At 38.7% G+C, this 20,954-nt stretch overlaps 2 protein-coding genes across 2 annotated transcripts in view; one reads left to right on the forward strand and one right to left on the reverse strand.

Moving 5' to 3' along the window:
- The window catches only part of LOC107562884 (ADP-ribosylation factor-binding protein GGA1-like), a 39,589-nt gene extending 30,369 nt beyond the window's left edge, over positions 1-9,220 (forward strand). Inside the window, exons 11-15 of the mRNA XM_016247628.1 lie at positions 1,872-2,053; positions 2,284-2,501; positions 6,109-6,278; positions 6,356-6,466; positions 7,149-9,220. Coding sequence (XP_016103114.1) covers positions 1,872-2,053; positions 2,284-2,501; positions 6,109-6,278; positions 6,356-6,466; positions 7,149-7,259 — 792 coding nt within the window. The 3' untranslated portion in view covers positions 7,260-9,220. The remainder of the gene's footprint in view (positions 1-1,871; positions 2,054-2,283; positions 2,502-6,108; positions 6,279-6,355; positions 6,467-7,148) is intronic.
- The window catches only part of ddx17 (DEAD-box helicase 17), a 25,089-nt gene continuing 12,587 nt past the window's right edge, over positions 8,453-20,954 (reverse strand). The window contains exons 8-13 of the mRNA XM_016247638.1: positions 19,479-19,651; positions 19,201-19,311; positions 19,044-19,105; positions 18,895-18,954; positions 10,046-10,279; positions 8,453-9,875 (exon numbers count right to left, since the gene is read on the reverse strand). Coding sequence (XP_016103124.1) covers positions 9,343-9,875; positions 10,046-10,279; positions 18,895-18,954; positions 19,044-19,105; positions 19,201-19,311; positions 19,479-19,651 — 1,173 coding nt within the window. The 3' untranslated portion in view covers positions 8,453-9,342. The remainder of the gene's footprint in view (positions 9,876-10,045; positions 10,280-18,894; positions 18,955-19,043; positions 19,106-19,200; positions 19,312-19,478; positions 19,652-20,954) is intronic.

Here is a 20,954-nt window from a genome sequence, read left to right on the forward strand (position 1 = left end):
ACAACATGCCAATAATCTCACATCTGTTAACAGACTGTCTGGGCTGAATTTTTTTTTCTTTACTTGTATCCCAATTTCAAATAATATTTCATGCTAATTGGTGTTTTAATGCTTGCAACTTGTCATAAATGTGAATGCATACTTTTTGCAGTTTTTTAAAAATGTTTTTTTTTATGATTTGACAACAGTCCTAGTACAAATACAAATGTAATCAGTTTTTTTTTTTTTTTTTTTCCTTGTGCCATGAGTTTTAAGATGGTGTGTCAAATTAAAAACAGGCTTTGTGCCATTCAGGATTTAATTAAAGAATGGTTTACTTTTGCTTTAGTTAAAAATAGGGATGAGCATTTTTTAATAATATTGTATTTAAAAAAAAGAATATTCAGTTATTTATTTAAATTAAGTTAATTAATGAGGAAGTTTTGAATTATTTGTTTTAATGATTAAGATTTTGTCACCGTTTCTGTTAGCTAGCAGGAAAAAAAGTAAAATTCTAGTAGTATTTTTACTGTTCAAGTAATAATTGCAGATCAAACAGTCATGCAAACCCCTAGTTAAAAACTTAAAAATGCATCTTAAGAGACTGCATTTTTTAGGAGGTTGGGGAGGGTAGGTTTTGAACAGTATACTGTATGTCAGTGTGAACACCCCATTCAACCCTCTACGCACACCTTAGCAATAGAATTGCCATTGGTTAGTAAATTTATTAGTTTACTCGCCAGACTGATATACAATTTTTATATATATATATATATATATATTTATAAAAAGCTTATATTTTGGCACAGCTTTTTAAATATCTGAAAGTACACTCTTAACATCAGTCAGTCAAGCATTATAATATGATATTATGATAATCAAGCATTATTTAATGATAGAACTTTAGTAATTAAAAATTAAAACTTGGTAACCATGAATTAATGCATATTTGTAATTTTAACTGAACTTAGGACTGGTGGTGGTGCTTAAGATATTGTTGGTCATTCAGTGTTTCTGTAAAAAAAAAAAAAGAACAGGAAAAAAACTAACAATAATACTGATAAGATAATAATAATAATACTACGAATTCTACTACTAATAGCAATATAAAATGCACTAAGGATTAATGAGATGCTGGGTTCATGAATATGAATCACGTTGTGTGCATTCACTCGAACTGATTTGCTGAAATCAAAACAGGGGCGATAATAGGCGCGCGCCAGCCAATGAGATTGCCATTTGAGCATTAGTTCTGTCCACTACCGGAGAAACCGACAGTATCTTATGGTTGTTCTTAAAAGCTGAAGAATTCCAATGAACAGGAAAATAAAAAAATACTAGAATACAAAGAATATATTTTACATGTAACGCATCAATTCTGCATGGTATGTAAGACTCTCTCTCGCTCTTTCTTTGTGTGTGTGAGAAACGGTGCTCTCAGCACGACGGCGAGTTGTGCGCCTTCACACTTGAGTTTACAGTACGTCAAATTCAGCTACGCTGCACATCCTTTAGATGAATTGAAAAATAGCACAGATCGCTTGACAGAGAGTGAAATTGGCCTATCTGTGCTAAACTTATACTTAGCCTACAACTCGGAGTAAAGAGTAAAATCTAAGAATTTATTAGCCAAAGGCTAATGTTAGACATCATTTAGTCGCCCAGAGTGAAGATTTAGTCGCATATGTAAGTGATTAACTCGCATTGTAGAGGGTTGCTAGAAAAAAGTGTGGTGAACATGATGTGAAATACATGTCTTTCTTAAGACGGACTAGTCGACAACCCACCGATTATTATGAAAATGTGTCGATTTTCACATCCCTAGTCTGTTGATGGCTTGCGTAAATGTCATATGTATCCCTGCTTACCATAACACATTACGGGTTTGTTAGTCATCAGAGTCTGTGGATGCAGCTGTTATGCCGGCCCCTGCAGTGCTGTTGCCAGAGGCGAGTGCTACCAAGACACTTGTTACTGTGCCTGTGACATCCACTAATTCGCTAGATGAGTTAGACCTGTTGGGTAAGACCCTGCTGCAGCAGTCTCTACCCCCAGAAAGTCTTCAAGTCAAATGGTAAATTTATACTTATTTCCATTTTTTTTTTATTAATTTAGCGAAGCACATCAAACATAATTTTTCTTAAGGCCTTTGGAATGTATAATTGGAAAATGGTTGCTTGTTAATGTTTACATGCAAATGTTTATTGTGAAAATGCATTAAAAATTATGGAAAAGTGTGATTAATATTCATGCTTTAAAAATATATATGGTGCAACAGATAATACATTGAAACTTCTTCAACAGGGACAAATTACAGTCTCAATCCAAGCCCACACTACGAGACCTTCAGATCAAGTCTGGAACCAACACTGCTACAACCCCCAGCCCTGTGTTGACCTTCTCCTCTGAGCCAGGCACTCTCCTGAATTCCCAGCTCCCAACAGGCATCACTCCAGCTTCTGCCCCTCAGGATGACATATCATTGGTGAATGTGACTGTGCCCCTGGAGTCTATCAAACCTAGTAAGACTTTGAGCAAACTTTAAATTGGGCTGGTCACTCTTTTCCATGCAATTACAAAAAGTCTTAAATGACTTAAATTAAATTTCAGAATATAAGGCTGTAGAAAATGTTAAATCTTATTAAAAAAATTATAGTTAGCAAATATCTCATTTAGGAACAGACAGACAGGATACAGTTCACAGTTAAAGTCGCAGAGAATGTACAGTCATGGCCAAACATTTTAGCAGTGACAAATTTTGTGTTTTGCAAAGTTTACTGCTTAAGCTGTCGTGGTGTTCATTCACATTGTTTCTAGATTATTGTGTAGAGTGATCAGATGCATTTTAAATAATTGCTAAAAGCTTAATTGGCCAAAAAATGAACTTTTCAACAAAAAAAATTTAAAAAATTCACAGTTTTTTGATCCTGACACAAAATGACCAGCTAACATTAATTGACTAATCATATCAGCAGCACATGTGAAAGTGTGAATGAGTGCTAGTCAGGTAAAATCACTATCATACTAATTAGATTGCAAGAGCAGACTGATTGCTATAAAAGGAGGGAAGAAGCGCTTCCAATCATTGTGTTCTTGTTAGCAATGGTTACCTCCAAAGAAACACGTGCAGCCATCATCACTTTGGATCAAAATGGCCTCACATGCAAGGAAATTGCTACAAAGAATATTGCACCTGAAAAAACCATTTACCAGATCATCAAGAACTTCAAGGAGAGAGGTTCGACTGCAGTGAAGAAGTCTTCAGGACATCCCAGAGTGTCCAGCAAGCGCCAGTACCGTCTCCTCCTGAGGAGTCAGCTATGGAATCATGTCACCACCAGTGCAGAGCTTGCTCAGGAATGGCCGCAGGTTGGTGTGAGATCATCTGCATGCACAGTGAGGCCAAGACTTTTGGACAATGGCCTGGTGTCAAGAAGTGCATCAAAGAAGCCACTTATCTCCAAGAAAAATGTCAAGGACAGACTGAAATTCTGCAGGAAGTACAATGATTGGACAGCAGAAGACTGGTGCAAAGTTATTTTCTCTGATGAAGCTCCCTTACGACTGTTTGGGACATCTGGAAAAAGAGAAGAAAAGGTGAACGCTACCCTAAGTCCTGTGTTGTGCCAACAGTGAAGCATCCTGAGACCATCCATGTGTGGGGTTGCTTCTCAGTCAAGGGAGTGGGCTCTCTCATAAATCTGCCCAAAAACACTGCCATGAATAAAGAATGGTATCAAAACGTCCTGCAAGAGCAATTTCTTCCAACGATCCATGGGCAATTTGGTGATTATCCGTGCATTTTCCAGCTTGATGGAGCACCATGTCACAAACCAAGAGTGATAAAGAAGTGGCTCGAAGATCATTACATTGAAATTTTGGATCCGTGGCCAGGCAACTCCCTGGATCTCAATCCCATAGAGAACCTGTGGTCAGTCCTCAAAAGGCGAGTGGACAAGCAGAAGCCCACAAATTGTGATCAACTCTGAGACCTAATAAGGCAAGAATGGATCGCCATCAGTCAGAATTTGGCCCAGAAGCTAATATCCAGCATGCCAGAGCGAACTGCAAAGGTTATGAAGAACAAGGTTCAACACTGTAAATATTGATTCATTATATTTTTTTGCAAATAAAAGCCTTTAAAACTTATGATATGCTTATTGTTTTTCAGTATACCATAGAAACATGTGGAAAAATAATCTACAAATACCGAAGAAGCAAACTTTGCAAAACACCAAATTTGTCACTGCCAAAACTTTTGGCCATGACTGTAGTGTAGCGACAGCCATTTCCTCTGCTACTTGAAGTGTAATGTCATTTATTTTAATGTGTTTTTCTCTAGGTAAAGCCTGCTTTAATTAAGTTCTAAACTTAAAAATACAGATGAACACATTTTCCAAATCAGTTTTGTAAAGCAACCTTGTAAATTGAAACAATGACTGAGCCACATGATCACTTTTACCTATAATGTGTCTATTCTAGCTCTTTATGGTCTGTTCATTGGAGAAGTGGCGGCGAATCATTGTGCTGTTTACTCAATCTGGTTATCAGCTTAAAATAGAGTAATATTATCAACCATAGGTGGGGGGACAGGACCCCCGCCCCCAATCTGAGGGTTGTCCCCCCCTAAAAACATGATTAAAAACCAGGCTGTGCATTGTAAAAAAACAAATGTTTTAAAACAACACAAACGGGCCAAAAATGCGTTTAAGTTTAGAAACATTTTGAGTCTCCCCCTCCCTTGCCTCACAGTGCTTTGGTCCAAATGCCTGCTTTCCTCTTTTACATCACCTACAGACACACAAGTCCGGTGAGCGAGAACAAAGCCAATAGTTGTGGAACTCCAGCAAGTAAGGCTGTCAGGCTATTTTATTCACTTAAACATCGGATTGTGATTATTTTCTCTTTAATACAGATGATGCCAATGTATTTTCGATGAGTCCGCTAAGTTAGCAATAATAACGTTACCTGCTTGAGGGAAAGGGTTGCCAGGTTTTCATAACAAAACCCGCCCAATTGCTACTCAAAACTAGCCCAAACTATCTGCGTTTCGAGGGGGTCCCCCAGTAAAAATCACGTTCCGGGGTCTAAAATACAAGTTATTGGGGTCGCTTCAACCCGCGGACATGAAAAACAACCCGTGGCAACAGTGATAAAGTAGCCCAATTCCACAGTAAAACCGCGGACTTGGCAACACTGTTACGGACAGTAATGTCTACAACGGACACGAGCGCTGTCATGGCGCAACCACAACAGCTTGAGTGTTAGACGAAATTAACACCCCTGTTATCAACAGAGTTTACATTTCAGTCTGTTCCTCAGAAAGCTATCATACTACTTTTGAAGACTTGGAAGATGGCTATCATATGGACCTCTTTTGTGATGCCTTTATGTTCTTTTTGACACCTGAAGGCCTCAGTCTGCATGGGGACTAATTGTATGAAAAAGAGTAACTAGTACGTAGATGTGTTCCATGGAAGAAAGAAAATTAAATGGTTTGGATTTACATGAGTGAATAAATGTTTAGTTGTCTATACTCTGAAAATTGTGGTGACATTGTGAATGCTGTTTTTGTTGTTTTAATGTAAGGCTGTGTTGACCCAGTTGTTGTTTCCTATCTGTAACAGGTAGCTTGTTACCTGTGACAATCTTTGATAAACACAGCCTTCGAGTTCTGTTCCATTTTGCAAGAGACTCTCCACCAGCACGGCCTGATGTTTTAGTGGTGATAATCTCCATGTTGTCATCTGCCCCTGTGCCCATCACAAATGTACGATTTACACCCCTGTTATCAACAGAGTTTACATTTCAGTCTGTTCCTCAGAAAGCTATCATATTACTTTTGAAGACTTGGAAGATGGCTATCATATGGACCTCTTTTGTGGTGCCTTTATGTTCTTTTTGACACCTGAAGGCCTCAGTCTGCATGGGGACTAATTGTATGAAAAAGAGTAACTAGTACGTAGATGTGTTCCATGGAAGAAAGAAAATTAAATGGTTTGGATTTACATGAGTGAATAAATGTTTAGTTGTCTATACTCTGAAAATTGTGGTGACATTGTGAATGCTGTTTTTGTTGTTTTAATGTAAGGCTGTGTTGACCCAGTTGTTGTTTCCTATCTGTAACAGGTAGCTTGTTACCTGTGACAATCTTTGATAAACACAGCCTTCGAGTTCTGTTCCATTTTGCAAGAGACTCTCCACCAGCACGGCCTGATGTTTTAGTGGTGATAATCTCCATGTTGTCATCTGCCCCTGTGCCCATCACAAATGTACGATTCCAGGCGGCTGTTCCTAAGGTAGCTCTATTTATCATCCATCTCTAGTCAATCTCTAGAATTCTGTATTGAAGCTGTTTGCTTGTATGTATGTGCAGACTATGAGAGTAAAGCTGCAGCCACCATCGGGATCAGATTTACCTGCCTTCAATCCTTTATTGCCCCCTGCCGCCATTACACAGGTCCTGCTTTTAGCCAACCCTCACAAGGTAAATAAACAGATGTATTCGGAGAATATTATGTAGTAGTTGGGCTGCAGTGGTACATATATATTGGATGTAAATATAGGGCTTTCAGTACGGTACTTAAAATGACAGAGTGCACCAAATGTATTGTATAAAAATATTTTGGAGCAAGAACTAACAAGACCAAATATACTGGAAATAAGATCCCCCCCTACAACTGCGCTTATTTATAAGGTACTGTATAAAAAATCACCGCCGAAGTCATTTTATGTTATCAAATGAATTACTATTCACAGTTTCTATGTAGACACGCTCACAATTTGTTGTCTGAAACCCCCCCTCATAAATTGTAAAATAAAAATGTATATCTGAAACCTGACATTTGGTAGTGAAAGGAAGACTTATAACTGTGCCATTGTTTTTACATGAATAATAATTTCAAGACAGATTATTTTTCTCTCTACTTACCAAACTGTGACTCCAATATTGAGTTATGTACTGAAACGTGAATTTTGTGTACTGTTGCAGCCCTATGCAAAAAATGTGGATATAATTTGTCAGGAAAGCTTACTAACTGTGAGGGTTATGGTTTGTGGCTTATGTCATACACGTGTGGCTGTCTATGTTGCTGATTTGCAAATATGATCTGATTACATTGCATTTCTTCAAGTTCATAATTTCATACAAGTTTTCTTTCTTTTTGAAGGAGAATGTGCAGTTGAGATACAAACTGACATTTGATTTAGGACAAGAATCACACGATGAGAGCGGAGATGTAGAGCAGTTCCCTCCACCAGAGTCCTGGGGAAACCTTTAAAAGTTTCCTGCTAGTGGCCCCTCTGCTTCCTTATAGCAGTTCATATCCAGACTATGTCAATGACTCTGCCTTTGGTCCACATCCTTCTGTCCTCTCCTTAACGTCTGAATGAGGCCTTTAAATGAACTCGTTATTTTTAATTTCAGTTGTTCTTTCTTTTTTTCAGCTTTATTTTGTTTTCTAGTATGTCCGGCCCTTTTTGTATGAAGCTTTAAATGTTTGAAAGTTAAGAGTTTTGTGGTCATTTAGGACATTATTTCCATGTGTGAATTGAGATAATGGGAGTCTGTCAGCTGTAATGGCATATAGCAGGTTAATTTTCTGCACTAATTGTTTCATTTTCATTGTTGATTAATAGGTTTTGTTCACTTGCTCACATTCTTGATCTTTTTGTGTGTTTGATTGTATTGTCAGGCTGCATGTGGTTTTAATGGCAACTAAAAAATAAATTTCTTTTCAAGAAATACTTTAAATTCAAATGCTCTATATATTACAAATCACATAGCCCCTTGTCATTCAATGTATTTTTTCATCTTAATTTACGATTGCCCTAAAATAGCCCCATGTCCACTGTACTGCTCTTGAACTTCATGCTGATGTCTTGTTTATATTTACCGTACGTGCCTAATCAGATTTGTTTTTTCATGCTTATGTGAATATAGACATTTTGTGTTGATGCTTTTTTTTATTTGGCTGTGTAACAGAAGCGTTTGCCCTTTTTGGTTGAGATTGTTGTTTTTGTAAATCCCTGATGGTTCCACATCTAATCTGGGCTCTCAATGCAGTAGTTTAATGAATAATTTCACCCTTACCATTCCCATAAGAGATCATTTAAGAATTGTGTACTCAAGATGATAACACGGGTAATTTAAATAACGGTACTTCGGTTATATTTAAGTGGAATCAGAATGCTGCTGCATAGGAATTCTTTGTAGACAGGAATTGAAATCACTGTTCCCCCAAATTAAACAATTCTAGTTTGTCACTTCTTACATTTAAAGGTCTGTGATGAAGTCCGTTCCATTCCAGATCATTAATGTCTATCCAACCTGATGAAGTGTAAATAAGATTGGTATTGCTATTATGTACATTTGCCAAAAACCAGTACAGAGAAGTGAATGTAGTGCAAATATGTATTTAAGGGAAATAAAGTTATTCTTTTTCTCTGGGGTTTAAAATGTTTTTTTTGTTTGTTTTTTTAAATGAGGACCCATAAATCCCATGATAGGCTGTAGTGGAGGAGGGAACTGCTGTGCCATGAGTGGGTGCAGACCTGGCACAGGCTGAGGAGTTGGTGTTTTTTTGTTGTTTTTTGGATGAGGTAATAGTCAAGCATCAATGACAGCAATCTGAATTTATCTCTTTTATTAAAATCTGTAAAACAAAGTGATTATACAAAAAGAACTTATATTTATTTCCAGGTCCCTTTCAATCAGAGAGGTGGTCTTGTGAACAAATATGATTCCACAGTCTATTCAGGATCCCAAATAGTAGCTGTCTGTAATTCCTGATATGCATACATAGTAATGCATACAATGGTATAATTAAACGTTTGCATTGGGTAAAGGTTATGGTATACTGTAGCATACTAAGTGCCTAATGGTATGCTAAGGTAAGATGCAGAGACGTTAGCTTTCAAACTGGAAATTACCTACAAAAAAAATAAAATCTCCATCTATGAATTATTCTGCAAGTCTGAGAACTGATGACACTGGAGGGTGCAAATCGATTAAAATATCAATAAGTACTGACAAACTGTAATCAAAAGATGAACTCTTTTACCTGGGAAGATGCACAAAAAAGTCTAGATATTTAACGATTGTTCCTAACTGGTTTTGCTATAGGGACCAGATTTGAGAACCACAGAACTATAAAGCATTGTATTGGATCAGAAGCCCTTCACTCAAGACCCTGGACCACTTGCTTGATTAAATGCAAAGCCATCCTTTTCTACCACAACACAACAGAAAATAAAGAGCACACCATGTATTACACAGCTATATTCAAAACTTCAGACTGGAAACGGCAGGTTACAATTACAACAAGAAAAAAAAAACTGAAAAGACAGCAAAGCCTCTGGATGCTACTTTCTAGGAGGGGGAGGAAGGGGTGGTGGTGGTGAGGCAAATGGGTATGGCCCAGGACCCATGAACCCCATGATAGGCTGTGGTGGAGGAGGGAACTGCTGTGCCATGAGTGGTTGCGGACCTGGCCCAGGCTGAGGAGTTGGTGGAGCTGCTCCAAACAGACCTTGGGGAGGTCCAGCCTGATCTTGCCCTCCTGCACCCCCACCTGGATGCGAGCCTCCGCCTCTGGAGCCATACTGCCCCCCTCCTCCGCCCCCACAGCTCTGGAATTGGTCACCTCCTCCACTGTTGTAGGAGGGTCCCGAGTTGTAGTTGTTTCGTCCATCCCTGCTGCGGTCTCTGTAAGAAGAAGAGGACATACGGTCGTCACGGCTGCTCCCACCTAACCTTCCATCACGGCTCAAGTTGTTGCTGCGGCTGCCCTTGTTACTTCCGGTTACGGAGCGCATGTGGCGATCACATTCATCCTGGTACATCAGGTTGGGGTTATTTGAGGTTGAGTTGTTGCCACGATAACGCATCCTTCCACCTACGGAAGTAGCCAGTGAGAGTCCAGGGATTAGGCTAGTGATAAGAAATTTTGAAAGAAACTTACCTCCAAAAGGTGTCCGACTAGCCTGGAAATTAAGGTTTTCACTCAAAGGACATAATACAAATTGAAATATGCATGCCCAACTACAGCTCATTTAAAATGCTCACCTCCCCCTCCCCCACGACCTGTGTCCACCAGCTGCAGTAGTTTGGGGTTGATGGCCTGTCTAGCCTCCTCAAGAACCCGGACCAGATCACGAGCCTGCCGAAGGTTACCAGGTGTGAAGAAGGTATAGGCTGTGCCTTTGTTGGTGCTGCGGGCTGTCCGCCCAATGCGATGAACATAATCCTCAGAAGAGTTTGGATAGTCATAGTTGATGACAAATTTAACATCCTCCACATCTTCATGGGGCCAAGGTCAAGAAATTATGGAGGAAGAAAATAATTTAAATTAGAAAGTGAGGTAGGCAGAAGGAATGGACCGTTGCCTAGTTCACTGCGACAGCAACAGTGGCATTATTCAGCCATCTGAGTTTGGGATCTCATCACTTAGTGAGCTCTGAATAGGCTTTCAATTCTAAAGTTATCCAATGACATGAATACACTTGAAAATGTTTGAAAGAGTATTTTTGTATGCCATCATCAGCAGTCAGAAATATCCAAGTCTTAAATGTATAATAGTGATGCACCAAAATGATTTTTTTACTAAAACACGAAACCTTAAGTTTTCATTTAGCCAAATACCAAAGAATATGCTATATGCTTTCATATGCGAGACTCAAATAAAAACTTAATTGTATATAAACATTCAAATTGCACACAAGTCAGTTTTATCAACTTTTTAATGATATAATTGTTTCTGCTCCAATTTGTTGTTGAAATAAACATTTAAACTGACTAATGAAAACTTTTCATGACAAACCTTTTCAAACATAGCTTGAATAAGGAAGACAACAGTGTATATATTTAGCAAAATGCTCCTCTAGCGTTTTTCTCCCTTTTTTCTAACGAGCAATGGACATTGAATGGCTTTCCTGAGGTAAATGTAAGTTACTTTCCTTGTTTGAAACACTCAATGAGTGATTACATAAGACATGATACATGTCAGTGAGTTGTACTGTTTCTTTTAACAGCTGATGGTCAAATTTATTCTGTTATACAACTAGCAGTAAACGGGAAGTGATGGCTGGTTCACGGACACTGTGCTGCTACTTGAACTGAGATTGCTACAGCAATCTGTCACACCACACCAAAGAGAGTTAATATGACATTTCTTGTCTGAATTTCATTATAAAATTGACCAAATCTGAAAGCTCAGTCTTTGTTTCATATTAAAAGTAACAAAGCACAAAGCTGTGCTTTGCCAGAGTTTTTAGATTTCTTGGATGTAGCCATTTGATAATAAAGGCTTTTTAATTCACCAGAGTGCCATGGTCATTCTGAACTATTCTTTGATGGACTGTTATAAACCCTAGACCAGAGAGCACCTTGACCTTACAGCACCAGAACCCCGAGCTGCACTCTCCACTATTGGACTTTGCTTAAAGCACAAAGCTTATTGTGAACATTGGATAATAGGCACACTACAAATAATGTTTTGTTAATGCATTAAATGAAAACATCATAGACTAAGAGATCTTGGTTCATCAAAATCCAAATTGATTAAATTGTCAACCTAGCCCTAGCATCCACACAGCTCACATGTACATGTTGTAGCTTATCTATGTTGTGCACATAGTAGACACTGACAGTCAAAATGCGCCATCAAAGAAGCGCTAATTAAATGTCACCGTTTTGGTCAATGATATCAGGCACCCCAAAATATTTTTGTTTGCTAAAATATTGGTGCATCACTATAATATTAATCATTCAGAAAAAGGTCTGTCTTAAAGTATACTTAAAGAGAGTCTCACTAGCCGATTTTTCTGTCAATTTCTGATGGAGAAACTCTTTGATGGAGCATTAAGTCCTTGCTGTGACTTGAAGTCAACTTTAGTCTAGTTTGACATTATCGTTCAGGTGGTGAAGAGGGATGCTTCTGAAGAACTGACAAGCCACAGTCCTGCTCGGATCTGATCCAAACTTTTTCCTCAACAGCCGCAGCTGTTTACTTCTGCTGCTTAATACAGATTGCACAGGAGAACCACTCCCCTCACTATTTTTGTTGTTTGTTTCTGCAAATGTATTGCAAATGTTCCAAAGAATGCAAGATTAATTTTCTACATTTATCATCCCAGTTGTCAGGAAAGTGATCCCTGGCACATCTTGACAAACCATACGATTTAGGACTGTGGTTATCAGCAGCAAACTGTATAGAAGTTCACATTAGGGATGCTCCGATCAGGATTTTTGCAGCCGATACTGAGTATCAATTTCTTGTCATGGTGATCGGCCGATACCGATGCCGATTCTGATGCTTCAAGCTTTATATAGACGGCGTCATAGGGCGCACGAGCCTGGCCCGAAATTCACTTCCGGTCTGTGTTTGTTTATCAGTCTGGCTATGGCGCCGGCTACAAATGCAGTTAAAGTTAAGGTGATGAGTAGACTGAAGTTGGGCTCAGGTGGTTGTGCTGTGGGATGTGTTTCTCATACATTTATGTATTTGTGGCGCTCGCCACAATATCAAAACTGACAGATTTTCCAAAAGGCTTCATTGAATAAACATGAGCACGTACTGCACGTTTAACAATCAAAACGAGGTGCGGGTGTTTTTATATCACTGTATTTCTGAAGGAAGACTTCTTTAGAAAATGTTCGTTGTCATTTTCATTTAATCTTGAATGTTATATGCCTGATAAAGCTGCATTTGTGAGCTCAATGCTGCTTTGTGTACAGCCGTTACTGGGGAAACCTCTGTTTCTCCCACTTTAAAGCACCTCCTGCTGGCAGAGAATTAATTTGCATTTTCAGTAAGTCCTGATTTACGCAGCAAACATATTTTGCTTTTCCTATATCCATGGGTCGGGTAATAAAAAATGCATTCTGATTATTTGCAGGTGGGTCGTGGGTGGATAAAATAAATCATAAATGATGCTAATATTAACTAAATTTTTTTCTAAATACATTTTTTCATGAGGCAGACGATTTCGTGTGTGTGTGTGTTCGTTCGCCTGATCGGGAAGTTGCAGTGACAGAAATGGTGACATTCCAGATAAAGTTTGAAAGGAGTAAAGCCTGTGTTAATGCTACTGAGTAGGCTAATATGGCCAAAGATATTTTGTTTTATAAATAAATGTTCATTTAAAAGCAGCCCACGGCCAGCGTATTATGTTACCATTATCCCTTACGGCTCCGACGAGGTTTTGTTCCGTCCTCCACGCTGTGACACCTCACAAAATACTATTTTTAGCCAAGCAGCGCGGAGAGCCGCTTCAGAAACGTGCTGCGGCTGGCTCATAAACACAAGCACTGACTAGAGCGGCCGCGATCAGCTCCGGTCCCCATGGAGCCGTAACGAGGTGCAGATCAGCTCTAACGTCACTGAATCTGCAGTTAAAAATTAACCATCTATTCATCATATCATCATGCAAAACATACACGACAAATAGCAAATTTTTCATTGTTTCTCGAAACGTCCTAGCATTTCCACACCGGCGATGACTTGACTGTGGCGCCAAATCATTTATGTCCCCACGCATCATGTACGTCGTCACGCATTGACGTCATCAAATTGCGATCGGTTCGTGAGATCGGCCAAGTGTAGTAAGTACCGATCGAGTCATAAAATATGATTATTGGCCGATACCGATCTCCGGCCGATCGATCGGAGCATCCCTAGTTCACATGAACTGTTTCCCGATTTCAGAAAACACTGTTCACATCATTCAAATAAACAGCAACCTAACCTAACAGAAGAGACCAAAATATGTTTTCAGTCGGCTAGTGAGACACCGCCTTAAGCAGACAAACACTACAGAATAAAATAAATGACAAAACTTTAGACTTTGAGGACTTGCTACTTACCTATTCCATAGATAAACAGCTTATCTAGCCTCAAGTATTACATTAACTGTCAATACATTAACAATATAATTCAGTTTATATCAAAACTAATTGTGTCAAGCAACACTTGAGGTGGTATTAAAGATGAGAAATGTCAGGAGTTTGTTAAACAAATGTGATTTTTTTTTCCTTCCCTGGACACACAACATCTTAAAAGTCTGTTTCTCATTACGGTTCAAAAGGGGCTCTAACAACACTGCTATTGACCCTAAAAGAAAACAGTCTCCTTTTAGAAAATGATGATAGATAATACTATTTTAGATATCTCAATAAAAATGCAATGTGCTATACATATACAGTACAATAATGGTCTAATCTACCATGGCACTTACCACATACGCTTAAACATACTTAAAGGACATTTGCCACACTATGGAAACAGTTCTCATGAACAGGGCAGTGACTAGGGCATGATCAGGTACTTACCCTAGGATAGGTTACTCTTGGCTGGGATCAGTCCTGGGTCCAGTGGAGCGGCCCAAGAGGAAGAGGTTAATGTGGGCTCACGCGCTGAGCTGCCCCCCCTTCACCCTCGGCCCTGTCCCAGCAACGCCAGGCGGGAGCAGAACCGGCTCTGCCCCAGTTCTCTCTCTCTCGCTGGGTTGCAGGGCCTCCACAAACCGGACCGGACTGTATCCAGCACTCTTAACTTTCTCTCTCCCTCTCTCTTAATCAATCCGTGGCCATTCGGCCCCAGATCTATCTTAGGGGCAGACTTTTCTGGAATCTAACAGAGCTCTAAGGGGCCATCGTATCCTTTGAGATTTTTTTTAACGGCCAATCAAGAGTTTGAGGTAAAAAAAAAAAAAATTTAAGCTAGTTGATGCTACTAGCCCTTAAGGCTACAGATAAGGAGCAGCTGAGGGAGTCTATCCATATCAAGAAATGTGCCAGTGTCTGATAGAGCTCTGGTTACATGGTAGAGGGAGGCCACTGTGTCAAAATAGCACAGCATGCCTAGGCTGCCAGTTAGGAAGTCAAAAATCCTGAAGGGGAAAAAGAACAGTAATAGTGTAAGACCCTCTGGCATAACCCAAACAAAACAAAATAGCAATTTCTAATATCTGGGTTAACAATGATCTCACAAAGATAAGAGTGATAAAAAATAAAAAAAAGTGCACACATTTAAAGGGGTCATATGATGCTATTTTAAAGATCATTCTTTGGTGTATTTGGTATAACAGAATATGTGGACATGCTTTAATGTTCAAAAAACACATTATTTTTCAAATACTGTACATTATTGTAAGTCCTCTATGCCCCGCCTCTCTCAAATGCGTCATTTTCTACAAAGCCCCTCCTTCCGACAAGCACAGTCTGCTCTGATTGGCCAGTTGACCCAGTGTATTGTGATTGGCCGAACACCAAAAGCATGCGTCTGAAATGTAACGCCCCTTTCCAAAATCGCGAACTTCAGCTTTCAACATAAATGTAAAGACAGTAAATAATGTCCTTAGTTTTACCATCAGTTCAAGCCCGAAGGGGGATGCTCGTATGTATTTACAGTACACAAGCTGCGATTAAGAAAGCTGACTCCACTGTGATGTGACCTCTCTCTGTCTCTCTCTTACGCAAACACACACACACACAACGCGATACTCTACACGACGCAAAACTCCGCATTTGAACAGTCAATAGCAAGTACTTAAACTATTAAGAAAAGTAGCTTACAGTAGCTGATTCAGAATAAGCGCCAGATTGTAATAGCAAAGTCGGAACTGACCCATTTTTTTTTAGAAATAGCCATTGCACAGCCAGCCTTGTAGGCTACTCAGGTTCACAAAACTGTCGTCCATAAAATGTGTTACACAAATTCGAACATCTGGGTTGTGCTGTTCTGTTTTAAATAAATCTTAACCAATGATTCCTCATTGCATCTACTTCCGGAAGGCCAAATAAAGTGCTTTTGCTTTCGCACAGAAACACACAGCGTCTCCCTGACATGGCTGCATCAACACTACTGCTGTTCCTGAAACCACGCCTTCTTTCTTTGCATGAACATTTGGGCAGCATTATGCAAATATTTCCACATCGGGACGTAGACATGTGGGGGCGTGTTTGAATGAGGCGTTTTAGATCTGGATCAGCCTTCTCTTTTAGATAGAATAAACCCTTTTGTGTGAGACTTTGAGCTTTGTAACTCTGCAGATCTTATACATGCACAAATAGCTACATAACACACTAAAGAAAAGGAAAAATAGAAATCGCATCATATGACCCCTTTAAGTAAAATATTTCTGAGAAAAAATAAATAAAAAATTCTGACCAACTGTATTCTGACCATGACTATTGATTAACATCTTGCTAAATAACTGAACACGTGCACACATTTGTTCAGGAAGGAGACTGGAATTAGGACCCAGGGAAGAGGAGAGAAGGATAGCAGCTCCCCTAGATCCGTGCTAGGGTCAACAGCGAGCCGGTGAGCCCCACGTGCGTGAGGGTTTTTACATCAGTAACAAGAAACAGACAGCACAACTTTAACGTTTGGAACAGCTTGTGAATACGGAAACTGACATAGCAGCCCTCCAGTCAGTCACCGTCAGCCCAGAGTCATTTTTATAATTAAATGTGAACCTGACAATTCATAAATAAATAAGTATATTGCTCAAAACAAGTAAAGGCTGGGAAGAAAAGCTAAGAGAGAAAAGGATAGGAGAGAGGAGAGAGAGAAAAAAAGAGTTGCTGAAGGTAAAAATATTCAACCAAATGATCACAAAATGTACTGTACGTGATGTTTTTCCAACTGTAAATGAAAGAAAGCATTAAGGTCCAAACCAAGAGAATGCGAAACAAGTAAAATTCAGGCGACTATTTTAAATTTAAGCACCATGCATTAAAAACTTTTGTTCCTAACTAAAGTCTGACAAATCTTAAGCCCAAAGTATACTTCACTTGTCCACATTTTGCACCATATTGTGGACAGTCTGTGACAATTTTTGTCCTCAGCAGTCCACGGATGTCCACGCACACGGTCTGCATCTGTGCAGACTTGTGCGCAGACAACAGCCAATGTACAAGTCTTTGAGTGATTAAAAAGAAAGATAGTGGAAGGCTCGCATGGTCAACTGTGCATGAGGCAGAGTAGAATGTGAAGTATAGAAGTATACCTGAGCCTTTAAGTACATGTATTACAGTATTCTTCTCACTCTGTTCATCAAGCTGAAGCTAAAGAAAAATAAAAAGGGGCGTTCACACTGATAGTGATTAAATCACAAGATGTTGCTGAGTTTCTGGGCTGCTGGTTGCTAGTGAGTGTTGCTACTTGACTAATAACTGTATCAGGTGGTGGATCACAGCTAATTTTTTACGAGGATTCACAGCTCATTTTTATAGTTAAGGTTCACTCAACTTTGTTGCATTAGCAAAGATCGCATTGGTGAATACTGCCAACTTTAAAAATGAATGGCATAGCCATTGCAAATAGTTTTCAGTGAGAACACCCCTTCACCTTTTCAAAGGCAGGTTTTAAAGGTCACATATTTTAAACCTTTCTGGAGTTTTATTTTAGATTTTGATGTCCTTAAGAATATATATTTGCGGTATAAGTACCAAAAACCATCTCAATATATTTTTACAGCTCCTCTCTCAGGAGCTCTGCTGAGAACAGATTGATTGGCCTGTTGTTTTCTGAGTGACGCACGGCCAGGCCAACCACAGGTAACTAGGGTCAGCCGACGTCACAGCGCTAGCTGGAGGCAGCAAAACAAAGGGGAAACTGGAGAAACCAGTGCAGACTCGGCTACACGAGGAGCTTAAAATATCATCTTGTGATGTTGGGTGCCAGAATCGACGTAATACAGCCTCAAATTAGAAATTTGATCGCATATCTGCTGCCACTGCCAGACAAAAAACCGACGACAGCTGTGGTTAAACGCTTTATATATAATCATTTGTAATTGTATATACATTGTTGTGATTAATTGTGGCTGGAACAATAATGTAGCTGTAAAATAGTTGCCTGCTGAAATTGAAATGTATATACATCTTGATGACCTGTCAGATCGTCCATCCTTTGAGTGAACGTGTAACGTTACAGGTCGGCCGATCTGGTTTCATGGTTAAAGTTAACCTTTTCGAAATGTTTCCATGTTGTTGTTGCTCAGCAATGGCATGGACGCGATGTTGTCTGGGGGTTTGGCAAAAGGAGAGTGGGACGGTGGGCAGTGCGGAATTCACAACGGTTCGTGAAAAATCACAGCTACTTTATGCAGGCTGTGTGCATTTTACTGTGGACTGACTGTTTTGAAACTTATATGGTAGTTCAATAGCCCCTAGACCTCAGTTATCGTAAAAAAAAGCCAGGAAATTTCAGTTTTGACAATATGGGACCTTTAAATTCCCCCAGTGTTCCCTCAGAGTGAGGCATGGACCATGTTTCATTGATATGTTCCTGATATGTTGTTATTCATATGATATGATGTTGGGGTGCTTATTTGCGCTGTCATTATTTATCATAATACAATCATTTAGGTGTCTGTGACACAAAATAAATGTAACATTAATTTGAAAACACTGTTTGATTAGTTGTTTGCAGGGATGCAAACACATAAGAGGTCAAAAAGGTGAGACAACTACATATCAGAGGACATGCTTCAGTCTGAATTTTTCGTGAAAGAATAAGCTTCAAACACACATTTCAATCAGTTTTTATGATTTCATGATTGTAAGGTTAAAGCTTTTAAAGTAAAACCTTATAGCACAAATTATGAAAGTGACCAATTTTTGCAAAACAACAAACTTCTCCAAAAAGATGAGCAGTTTGCATCCCTGTATGTGTGAAAATGACATCTGCTTAATCAGTGTGTCTCTTTATTGGCACAAAAGTTTGAGACGCCAGTTAAAATTTTAAAACTAAAAATATGTGACTGAATGTGTCAATGTTGTAGTTGTCAGTGTGTTCTCTATATACTGTCTGAATTATTTACTGGATATCAAAAAACATTCAGTTCTGTATTTAAAAAAAAAATTCAGATATGGTTTCTGGATAAGAATGAAGTATCAGAACATACCCAGACCACGTGAGGCAACGTCAGTAGCAATCAAAATTGGAGCTTTTCCACTGCGGAACTCTGGAAATACAAGGTGCAACACAATGAGAACAGGCAGGCCAAATTGTGATAGCCTTCTTTAATAAAATATGAAGCTTAAAACCCTTTACCTGATAGTACCCAGTCCCTCTCTGGTTGGCTCTTGTCACCATGAATACACATTGCAGGCCACCTGAATAAAGACACAACATACATTACATCAGCATTTTATATGATTTTTATAAAAACCTTTGTTTTTAAATATATGGGATTATAAAGACCTCTCACCCATCTCTTCGCATCCTCTGAGTAAGTTCATCACAACGTTTCTTTGTCTCGACAAAGATGATTGTTTTGTTCTCCTTTTCAGCCATGATTTCCTCCATCAGCTGAATCAGCCTTTAAGCACAAAAAAAATTCTTTGGAACATTTTCATCTTGTTTCTTGATTTGTACAGGCAAACAGGAAAGTAAACCAACACAAATCACAATACCCGAATAACTTATTAAAAGCTCATAAAATGTCATATCCAACACTTTATTAGATACGTGGTTAAATCAGCTCACTTGGTGTCTTTTTCATTCTCCATGCAGACGTCCACTATCTGCAGGATGTTGTGGTTTGCGCTCAGTTCTAGAGCTCCTATATTGATTTGGACATAGTCATGGAGGAAATCTTCAGCCAGCTGACGAACTTCTTTAGGCCAGGTAGCACTCCACATGAGAGTCTGTCTGTCAGGCTGAAGGAAACAGGAATAGCAGAAAACTAAATGATAGGCCTGTTAAATTGATTAATCGCTTCCAAAATACAAATGTGTGTTTACATAATATATGTGTGTGCACTGTATTTATTTATATGTATATATAAATACACAAACATACATGTATATATTTAAGAAATATATGTAATAAAAATGTATAATTCATATATAAATGATATATTTCTTAAATATATACATGTACATATGTGTATTTATATATATAAATATACACAGTGCACACACATATATTATGTACACACATTTTTATTTTGGAAGCGATTAATCATGATTAATAGATTTTACAGCCCTATTAAAAGATTTATCATAATTAAATATATTCAGAGCTTCAACTTTAAGTCTAGAACAAGAGTCTTCAACCGGGGGTCCGCTTCGGTACTGCAGGGGTCCGCCAATTAATGTTTTATCACAAATATTTTTTTTTTGTAAAGAAAATTAAAACATAGGTAAAAAAAAACAACAACACAAAGTCAATTTTAAATATAAGCACCCTGAAACGAAAGCAAGAGCACCCTCAGTTGATACTGTAATGATATAATATTACTGGTGAAACCATTTAGCAAACGCTCCATTGCATTTCTGAGTTTGAGCCAATGCCAATCACAGACATTTTTGTTGATCTCTTGAACACAATGGCCAATCAGGGGTGTTTAAGTTAGAATCCACTCAATGCTTAAAATGCCAGACTTTTTGTTCAGTGCTGAGTCATGCTCGCTCTCGCTAATCCTCTCTCATTAACGATTCATTATGATAAGAGAGTCATTATGCAGTGTAGATAACTTTGTTGATTTTAATGGAACGCTGTGAGATCGCGAACTGAGATGAAGAACAGCTTTTCAGTGATTGTAAAGGCAGCAGTCTTTCGCACCTTCGAGGCTATATAGCTATAATCCGTTGAATAAAAGTATTGTTTTTTATGCTGCTAATAACACGCTGCAAAGTTTTGGAAGTGACATCTACATATAAATGTGTGATTCAGTCTGAAGCTGCGATTGACATAGTGATCCTAGCACAGGACAAAAATATGGAATGTCAAAATAGATATACGCAAAGTAAATGCAGACTAACAGATTACTAGAAAAATATTTGTATCAAATATATCTTTTAAATTCCATTCCAATTCTTTGTAAAAGTAATACCTTGTAAATAATCTTAAATGTCTCACTGTACATTGCTATTCTTGTCATGGTGGAGCCCTTGCTTACACATTACATCTGCCCTTAATTAGAAAACCCTCACTAATTTCAGATACTCAGCGATTTGA

Source organism: Sinocyclocheilus grahami, unplaced genomic scaffold (assembly GCF_001515645.1).
Source record: "Sinocyclocheilus grahami isolate Dianchi unplaced genomic scaffold, SAMN03320097.WGS_v1.1 scaffold846.1, whole genome shotgun sequence".
Classification (NCBI taxonomy): domain Eukaryota; kingdom Metazoa; phylum Chordata; class Actinopteri; order Cypriniformes; family Cyprinidae; genus Sinocyclocheilus; species Sinocyclocheilus grahami.